We start from the raw sequence: 10665 nt of genomic DNA on the forward strand, positions 1-10665 counted from the left end.
CAACGATCATAGTCCTATGGTCTGCCGTCATAGTAGTGTTCGCAGCGGTCACTGATCCTACTGCTGCCCGACACGAGTTTCTTAGGAACGGCACCGTTGAGGTCGATACTCGCAGCTAGCCAATCATCGATTCCCCACAACTCAGATATTAGAATACCAAGCACTACCAGGATACGAAGCTAATGATGAAATAGAGATATACTTTGGTGAATATCGGATAGCATGTGAGGACACTAATCGATGGTTTCCTCTCCTTATTTGTCCATCCTCCCATCAGCATGGTTCGTATCGATGGCACCATGGAACATCTATCACGGTGGTCTTCAGTTCAGATGTAGGAGGACCAATTACACGTGAGGGTCTATAGGGCATTCTAATGAGAGTGAGGTGTGGTAGGTATACTATAGATTATAATGCCAAGTTTGATTTCAATATTACACACTTCCTCGTGCCAACCGAACAATACCAAGGCGATGCCGATGAGGACGGCTTCCCAACAGGCATGTCCCTCGAACATTGCATCAAGCTAACCCGGCCAGATTACATGAATGCCTAGGTTCAGAGGTTCTCAAAGCAATTCGAACTCTAGCTGGTGGTGCTCACGAGGATTTGGACAACGAGATTAAGAACATGACGAAATTCGAATATGGTTGGAGTGTTATTAAAGCTCTTAGAATGGCTCTATCGGGTAGTGAGCTATGTCGAGAATCAATGCACAATACGTCAATGACACACCGTTTTCATTCTGACATCGGACTACTCGTAATACGCTCACAGCATTATGAATGAACAGCATATATGCCATTCAGAACAATGTTACGGACTGAGTATCGCGGTCATATGGCATGAGATTGCCCAACTCGTCTACCCACTCCTTTCGCAGGTGATATGATACCCGGCCTCGAGTGGCGTAACTTTGGTATATTGAGACTCAGAGATTTCTGGCCAGATGAGTACACCAACCGCACCAAAGTCGTCTTCACCCTAACTGCTGGTTGATGCAAAAGTTCTCAGGTTGGCGTCATGACCGGTGAGCAGTTTGACGAGCTGAAGCGTTGGTTCGTTGAGGACTGGGCTAGATCCAGAGACACCTTCGATCCTATCACTATCATCAATGCCGATACAGGGGGTCGCATTTGGATGAGCCGTATGTGCCATGATTTGGTCGAATACGGTTTCAAGAGGTTGGCCGAGATGAAAGTAAACACACCTCCAAGTGGAAGCCTTTCAACACTTGCACAATATCCTGTCCCCCACGGGTCAATGCTTGAGAATTTGAGTTTGTCCGCTTTCTTCAAGCAACAGAGTGCAATCAGCCTCAGCGAAATGATCGTTATCTAGGTCCCACTACGGCCGGAAAGACCACTGCTAAGAGACCACATCACAGTGTATATAAAACCCGACTCATTGAAGCCACTAGATGTTCGATCTAATGCGTTCAACCGGAGAGCGGTGGCGCGCTTCATGCGAGTTTACCTCTCATTCATACCCAAGCTCAGAGACCAGTTCATTCATGCCCGTGATCTGCTCAGAAAAGTATTCATATGATGAATTTCGTGGCGCGTGAAGTTTCTCTGCTATAGATTATTGCCATGGACCTCGTGCCAGTGGGCTACCTCATGGGGCAATACTATGAGGCTGAGGTCGTGTCTCCTCTCGTGAACTACTGCTATGTGCCATTGCGTATGCCCCGTACACTGGCGAACGGCACTGTTGTTTTTGGCCAAGTTGATGCCATGAATAACAACCGTTCACTGTGCGCGTTGAAGAACAGCGATGTGGTGAGCAGTATTGGAATATATGCTCGCTTCCCTGAGCTGAGCGTAGGAGTTCCCTCGCTAATTATAGAGCTTTACACACGAATTCGGGTACAAGTGTACATAAATCGATGCGAATTTCCCCAAATTTCCTCAGAATTTTCATATTGTCATCAACACATGTAGTTGACCATGTGCATATTTTCCCACAGTGGCTGTGAGAACCCTTCGAGTTTCACTCGATACCAATGCTGCTGGTCCGTTACTCAGTTCATCTCAGGAGCTCTACAACGTAACTCTCACAGTTGAGGATCGTCTCATCATGCTTGAGAATTATATCGATGCGTTCTTCAATGCCAGCGAGAGAAGACCTCGTTACCGCTGGATATTTGCGTGCGTGTCCGGTACACTCCTAAGCCTCCTATTAACCACTGCCCACCTCCTGAACAGACGTTGTTGATGCCTCTAACATTTCTCATCCATGGTGTTGCTCAATCACCCAGTAATCGTAGTTCTCGATAATCAGGTTGCCTCATGCAGTACAACAAATCAGCATTACCGACTCTCGTTACCACCGCATACTTGCATGACGTGCTCCTGTGAGGGGACTCCCACAACTCGAACCTCTCGGATCTCGTTCACTTGAATGTCCTTGATATGAATGATCATTACTCCAGATTTCAATCCCTCACAATTGCCCACGGGTAGATGTGTTCACGAAGTTTTCGAACTCCCCGGGCATACTTTCTCTATACAAGCCAGGATCATGAGCACGCACGTATTGTTTTCGCGACCAGAGCTCGTTGAAGGTTGATTCACTGCAATGATTCTCACTCGAGTTCTCTGTGTCTGCGTGCCGCTTCTGGAGAGCTCGATGGCCGCTAGAGATCCCATTCGACATGAATTCCTCAAAGAGCGAACCATAGAGGTGCAGCCCAGCTCTCCAGTCTCGGCGTCAACCCTCCGCAGATATTGGAGTACGAGCCATCGCCAGCGTATGAGCCTGACGACACCGTAGATATCTATGTTGGAGAATACAAGATTGCTTGTGAGTACAATACTTTCCATAAACGCATCTTGCACACTGGGAATAATTCAATGATGTTATTTCTCCATCAGCATGGTTCGTATCGATGGCACCATGGAACATCTATCACGGTGGCCTTCAGTTCAGATGTAGGAGGACGAATTACACGTGAGGGTCTATAAGGCATTCTAATGAGAGTGAGGTGTGGTAGGTATACTATAGATTATAATGCCAAGTTTGATTCAAACATAACGCACTTTCTGGTACCCACCGAGAAGTACGAAGGACATCTCGACGATGACGGTTTCCCTACTGGTAGTTGTCATAGCTTCGCAAGATCTTGCATGCACCGGGCTCAGGTCCCGAAGTGATGCAAGCAGTCCGCACTCTGGCTAGCTTGGTGACAAGGGAAACCCCCGACTACAACGAGGACAGCATGAGGAATCTCACCAAATTTGAATTTGGCTGGACGTTCATCAAAGCCCTTAGGATGGCTTTATCAGGCGAGTGCTCTCCTCTAGACCTCGCACGCCTATTGTGTCTTTTCTACAGGGGATATGATTCCTGGTCTGGAATGGCGTAATTTTGGCATATTGCGATTCCGAGATTTCTGGCCCAAAGAGTACAGCACGCGGACGTTGGTGAGTTTTCAGCGGTCACTGTGTTGCCATTTGCTACGCTTAGGTTGGCAACATGACTGGTGGTCAATTTGACACCTTCAAGCGATGGTTCTTGGAAGATTGGGCACGTCCAAGGGATACCTTCGATCCTGTTACTGTGATCAAGGTCGACTCAGGCGAGCGAATATGGATGAGCAGAATGTGTCACGATCTGGTTGAGTACGGTCTCAGACAGTTGGTTGAAATGGGAGTAAGAATGTTCACCGACCCTGCATATCTGAGATCAAGTTCATCAGATCCCACTACGATCAACCAAGTCAGTTTTTCGTGATCATATTCCTGTCTATGTGAACTACATCAAACCACTAGACGTTCGAGGCAACGGTTTTGACCGACGTGCCGTTGTGAGGTTCCTTCGTCTCTATATGTCTTTTATACCACAAATGCGCGAACAGTTCATCCATTCAAGAGATATGCTCAGAAAGGTTGGTCAGCGTGGTGGAGGATTTGTTTCTATTTTACCTCAGGCGCTGGCTATGGGCCTCATTCCGGTTGGATACTTCATGGGTAGCTACTATGAGCTCGACATCGTTCCACCTCTCATCAACTATTGTTACATTCCTCTTAACATGCCTCACCTATTACCGAATGGATCGGCTGTTTTCGGCCCAGTCGACGCGATGAATCCGAATCTCTCACTGTGTGCATTGCCGAATGTTAATGTGGTGAGTCTCCCAGTTACGGCGATATTCTTCAAGAATAATTCTTGGCAATGCTCCCTCAGGAACTGGGCAACGTCACGCTCACGATAGAGGACCGTCTTATTATGCTAGAGAACTATCTGGATCTCCTATTCAATGCTCCTGAGCGACTCCGGCATCCGAAGCATCGTAGCGTTTTTATGATGGTCACAGGAACGATTGTATGCGGCCTCCTCATGATTGTGTACTGGCTGCGAAGTCACAAACCATGACTCGTCATTGATGGCATTCGTTGTATTACATGATCCAATTGTGATCTGCCTCGGCTCCTGGTTTGTGTTTGTGACCTCGTTCGAACAGCAACAGAAGCAATTTCGCTATTCAAACGGATTATCATTTACCAAGATGCAGGATGTACCCTTGGTAAAATCTTGAAGATTAATAATGATTCACTATCGTCATGAGTCATAGGCAAAAAACTTGGATACATCGTAGCGAAAGGATGTTGAGGATGAACTACAGAATGTATTGATCATCACTGCAACTACGACAGACCTTCGCACGGCCCTCGTGTAACGGATCTAGCCACATGCGACCACGCATGCTTGCAATGATAGATTATAAGGGTACTCCGTTCGTCTGTCTATACGGCCTCATGAGAGGATGCACCGAGGTACTAGCACGCAATACGTAGCAGCTTCAGCGAACAACAATCTTTTCTTTCAGATAAGACATGGATCCTTCATGAATTGAGAGCTCGCAGTGTTAACTTGTCCACCCCGACATTTCCTTGTCGCCCGGTGGCCTCATGAATTCGCCGCTCTAAGACGAAGGCTCTCCTGAGCTACCCGAGCCTGTTCATAGGCAGCACGTATTTCGTCAAACTCGCAAACCAAGAAGTCATCATTTCCTGTTGGCTCCCGCGGAGGACCTCGGAGCTCGCTCAAGTTCTGGTCATTGCACCTCTCGGCTCACCCAGGCGCTGACTCTTACTCGCCTCGCGGCTGTCTTTATAGAATGTAGAAGCGCTGGTTCCGAACAGCCTCCGTTATGGGTGTAGGCAATGATGTCAACCTTGAACAGCTCTGCGATGCGCTATGCTTCCTCGCCGCATGCGCAACCCGGGCTGCAGTGGTAGCTCGTGGTTCCGAACCATGAAACCGAGCCAGGATTCTCAACCTCAGGTATGCTGTTAGTCGTCCATTAATTGAGTCGCGATCTTATATAGACCACATAGTGCACGTTCTCCAGTGGAGAATCTCCACCCCTGAAATTACCTGGGGAAGCATGAAGCGAAGCGGAAATGCTGGGAGGTGCAAAGTGCTAGAAGCAGTGTACAACGCTCTGTGCCCTCTAGCTCAGATCCCAGTTGTTGCACTGGGCATCGGTTGTCACTATTAGTAGTTGAATTGTTATTGCATCAATATGTCTACTGTCTTCCTTCGTGTGGGAGAATTGCGGATCTGCTCAACTGTGGAAAACCTGCCATGACGGTGTAGGCGGCATGCTTTGCCCACAGTTTGATGCGTTCTCGCAGATCACGGTTTGTTTCATAGCCCAAGGGAGGGTGCTGTCGTGTTCGACAGCTGGGTGGGATATGTATATATGTGTCTCATCTGCAGAAGCAAAGTTGCAACCGAGAATTTGTTGAACTCAACATAGACGACGGATGGAGTTACTTCATAGACCTCAATGATGATGATATTACTCAACATCATAATACTGGCCGTGGTGACTGAGCTGACTGTGTCAGAAAATCTCATTTGAAAGTCACACACGAATTCGACTACTATGTTGAGCAAAAATATTTGACTAAGTTGAGTATACGCAAGATACCAAAAAAACCCAGATCTTCGGTATCCGCACCGGGCAGGTCTAAAAAAGTCCGTTCAAGTCTATTGTTCACATTACTTCAGTCTACTCGAGTACATAGAAACAAGCCGAGTCCTCGACTACCAGTGAAAATTATTACGAGATGTAAACATCAGGATATACCGCAAAAAATGTCTCACCGAATATCATTAGACAAACGAGCGCCTCCTTCAGAAAAAAACAAACCTTCGAATAACTTAGGATTCTCGGAACCCAGCGCTTATCAAAAAACTCAAACATGTATAGATATCAGCTACTATGGCAGCACTCCCTTGATTTTCGACGACACCGGCAGCTACGGACTCGAGAAGGGCTTGGTGCATCACGCCAGGGGCTTGACAAGCGTTTGGAGTGGTGATGTCCGAGCTGGAATGACTCCTAGGAGTTACAGGGGACAGAGAGGGATGGGATAGAGGCAACCCATTTTGCAAAGGGCTATGAATTTTTAAAGGCTCAAGCGATTCGATACGAAGGCCACGAGTGTTGTTGTTGTTGACAGCTCTGAGAAGTGAGCGGGAAGGTTTTTTGTTGTTCTTATAGACATCACCATGATAGAGAGAGAGCACATAATCGTTATTGGGATCAATCCGATTGGAACCCGCCAGTCTAATGCCGGAGACAACCTCCCCCTGAGAGTGGGCATTGCGACAACCATCACCCAAGTTGCAACCGTGAGCACTGCAGAGGTACTTGCAGAGTCTTTTAATTACGGGCATCGGGGACTTCTCAAGTTCCTTCTCATCATGGGCAAAAGGACAACGACCACGACCACGACAATATCCGGCTTTAGAAGGGCATAGATAAGACTTAGGACGGGCTAATTGATAGGGGGAATGCGCAAAGGGGCACAGGTCGCCGTCCAGACACCCTTGACCGCCCGTGACATTGTACACGCAGAATCGAGAACGAAACTGAGGAAAGATATGAATAATGGAGAAGCTCATGAGATACTTACCTATGTATAGGGTGGCTTGTAGCAGTAGCAGATTCAGCCCCGAGTGGAGGTGAGCTAAGCAGTCCTGGGGGAGTCAAGGGGGCGGTACTAGCGGACGGCAGAGGGGTGAAATCGAAATGATTCATTAAAATGACAAAAACACTTTTGTCCATGCAGACGCCGTCCTCTGTAGGTGGATACCAGAGCGGCAAGGAGACATTCTCACACGAGGGCTCAGGGATAAGGACGTTCGATACTGAACTCATATCGCTGTTCTGAGAACAGTGTTCTCGGTAGGCGACTTGAGCCAAGTCAAAACATAAACTAGTCTTCAAAGCATTGGGGCCCGCGTGTCAAGTTAATGTCACGAAGATTTGAACATAGAGGAAATGCAAGTGAAAATGAGAGAGAGAAGTGCTGGTTGAACGCCATTCTATGTGCATACGTACGACGCGCCGCACTCGTCATAGAACGCGTATGGGCGATTCACACAGGTTTGGTGATGATGATGATGCGATATGAATCATATCGCATCATCATATCATATGATACGGCTGCATCACATACACAGTACTAGCTGTTGGCCCAAGTTATGAATTGAAACTCGTGATTATCTATCATGCTGATTGAATCAAGTTGATTCTGTCTGGTCCATAGTTCACCCGAGCGGGTCGATCAGGAGTCATATGCGCATGATGATGGAAGGATCAGATTTTTGAGAAAAATCATCCGTCCATTGATTCTCATTAGTGCTATCAAGTCACTGATTCCGGATCATTACTGAAGTGGTCAAGCTCTGCACTAATGTTTGTACCATGAAACCTTCTAGTCCAACTACAGTGTGGTGTAGTATTTATACCAACTGTACAGGCATTCAACGCTGAGGACAGCTATGGGTAGTCTATGAGTACTGTGTATGATGCTGTACGCATAATTGCTGACTGGTGCTATCGATGATATTAATGAGTGCTATTATTTGGTGACTTAATGTCACATGATTCTCGAGTAATTGACCTCACTCAGTCCATGCTACTGATGTGAATCACTGCATCATCTTCAAATGCAGATACGTACTCAGACTCAAGAACTATGCCAAGTTTCCACCAAAGATACACTGATTCCGTTACGGGGGTATTGCCCACCGGCACTGTGCCGGCGGCACATGGAGGTGATGCCGATGCGGGAACCAAAGTCAAGAGCACTTTCAACTTCGCATTATCCATAAACGCCTATCGTACTGATAATTTCCAATAGTCACCTTGCCTCATGGAGCAGCCTTTATCCTCAAAATGTAGCACATTCATGTGACAGCGATATTGATACCCATGTTGTGCAACTTGACACTTGTAGCCGACGTGACGTGAAAGAAAGGATCCTTTTTGAGCGGTTGGCCTGGCTTTAGCTACAGGAAAATCGATCAATTCACGTGTGCAGGCAAACTTGCACACATCCTTGTGCCGCACACAAGTTGTGCGTCACCTTCACGCACAAATCACAGCAACCTGACGATGCGGTCATCTTTCCCAGATGACTCAGCGAAAGAAAATTGATTTGAGACAGAAATAGCTGATGATAGTATCAGATAACCATGCCATCCATGGATGTAAAAAGCATGCATAGAGAGCATGTGGAGACATTGTCTTCGAGACAATGATGAACAAGATACTCGTGACACGATGCAGCGAGGCTAGCAAAATGGGAAATCTGAGGCCCGAACACTTAGGGTCGCAGATCACCAATTTTCGAGAAACGCGCAGTGTTGTATATATCTCAACTGAAACACAGAGAGAAGAATTATAGGCCAAATAAGTCCCCGAATGAGTCAAGGATCGAACGCACGATCTTGAACATTTCTACTCCTGATCGCGATCATACTCAGCTCTGACTAATACTCAAACGTGCGCTGATGCTGGGTCGTTCTTGCGAGAAACGCACTGACTGAGATTCGAACCTGGAGTCTGTCCTTACACCAAATATAGATGGGCAGCGTAACGTTTTCTTACGGTTTACGTTACAGTGTGCGTAACGTAAGTAGTTTACGGTTACGGAAAAGCCTTACGACTTTACGGTTGGTGTTGAACTGCTATTTTGGAGTTGTGGCGGAAACATTCGCTGAAATGCACTCCACGATAGCTCAAATAGTTCTTAAACTCATTTCTTATGGCTCGGATTCAACCGAACCGCTGAGAGAGTAACATTTGGTTTCGCATTTACCACGCGTCTCCTTTGCAAATTTCACCCGTCATACTCCCAGGCTGGCCCGGAACTGCCAAGCCGGCTTTGCCTACCGATGCGCATTCACCCGAAATAGATTTAGGCGACTTGAATGACCAATCCTCGTTTCGTCCTCTGCATCTCCGTAAGACCCGTTACGGTGCCGTAACTTTACGATACGGGGCTTGAATGGTAACCGTAAAAGTGAGCCGTAACGGTCCGTAACGTGATTCTGCCCATCTATAGCACCAAATCACCGCCGGTGACATACCGACGTGCGCCGCGCTGCGCACCCGCGCATATATTCTGCTCGCCAATGCGTTGTTGAGCTAAACCCGTCGAGTTCGACAAGGCTAAGTTTGGCCAGAAACCATTGCCTGGTTTGTTCATCCGAGAATACACCTCGACCCAATCATCGAATCACGACGTAATGGATTAGTTGCTGCTCCCCTTTGCGAGTATGCGTGCGGTATGGTGTGAGTGTGCGCGCATTCGCACGCAAGCGTAACCACGATTGCTCGGGTGGATTTTTTCCCTTCGTATTGAGGAGAGTAGTAACGATGATTCGTCAGTTCGTTCTTACCTGTAAACTTGTCTACCGTGTTGGTAAATTCTTAATACGATTACCATGTGGCGGCCCCACAGCGGAGCCGTGACGGTCAGGGTGACGCGGATGACGTCAGATCATCCGACTCGGATGCCTTCCATGGCTCACTTGCGTCAAAATGACCAGACATCAGCGGGAGAGATGCGATTGAAACATACACTGAGACCTCGAGCCACGATGGCTACGAACCTAAGGGCTCTAGTATCCAAGATGAATAGCCCGGAATGTATCCTATGCTCATACTCGAGTCTGCTTTCTTCATTCCTTGTAAATGCGTGCATTGCCAGTGCACGCATGTATAAAAGGAAGCCTTCGCTGCTACACCGGCTTGGTATGAACAGCGCCTTCTCTTCCTAGCGTTCACTCTCAAACGACTCTTATGATATCCGGTTAGTCCATTTTGCAGGATTCGATAGACCTTATAGCATCCTCATTTCCCTAATCATGAACATCCTCTCAACTTGGTTGCTTGCTACTCAACTTGTGGCCATTTTCGCGATTTGCAGCTTGGAAACTGATGCAGCAACCCACCTACGCCAAGCGGTGCCGTCTTCAACGGGGCCATCCCAGAGCACTGCTTCACCGGGGCCTTGTCCGCCTCTTGATGGTATTTTCGTCAAGAAGAGTGGACCGCCTAAGCTATCTGGTAACTTCAACTTCACCTCCACCAATTTTGACATGAATCTGAGCTATGCTGGGACGCCATACACGGTTGAGAATATTCCCTACACCATGATCGACGAGATCGCGGCAGAGCAGGGATGTTGGGTCCATGTTGATCTGTCTGTGATCTATAAGATGCCAAAGAAAGTGCGGGAGGATGTGGGAGTTGCACTAATCTTCTTCTACAAAAACTTGCTGTACCTCCCCACAAAGTTCGGCGGCCCCAAGTCTTTAGCCCGAGCAACATTCACCAGACAGGAGGCCTTGTAG

At 47.5% G+C, this 10665-nt stretch overlaps 2 protein-coding genes across 2 annotated transcripts; both read left to right on the top strand.

Annotated features, from left to right (window-relative positions):
- Positions 1-240: 240 nt before the first annotated feature.
- Pmar_PMAR000675 (hypothetical protein) lies at positions 241-4377 on the top strand (the record flags this gene model as incomplete). Its single annotated transcript, XM_002781098.1, has 13 exons — positions 241-334; positions 557-688; positions 884-972; positions 1015-1200; positions 1584-1781; positions 2727-2805; positions 2877-2952; positions 2996-3099; positions 3337-3425; positions 3469-3654; positions 3701-3889; positions 3932-4129; positions 4189-4377. 13 exons carry the CDS (start codon positions 241-243, stop codon positions 4375-4377), a joined length of 1809 nt encoding a protein of 602 aa, XP_002781144.1.
- Positions 4378-10176: 5799 nt separating this feature from the next.
- Pmar_PMAR000676 (hypothetical protein) lies at positions 10177-10665 on the top strand (the record flags this gene model as incomplete). Its single annotated transcript, XM_002781099.1, has 1 exon — positions 10177-10665. The coding sequence occupies one exon, from the start codon at positions 10177-10179 to the stop codon at positions 10663-10665; it is 489 nt and encodes a 162-aa protein (XP_002781145.1).

The sequence above is a fragment of the Perkinsus marinus genome, assembly GCF_000006405.1.
Source record: "Perkinsus marinus ATCC 50983 genomic scaffold scf_1104296943560, whole genome shotgun sequence".
In the NCBI taxonomy this organism is placed as follows: Eukaryota; Perkinsozoa; order Perkinsida; family Perkinsidae; genus Perkinsus; species Perkinsus marinus.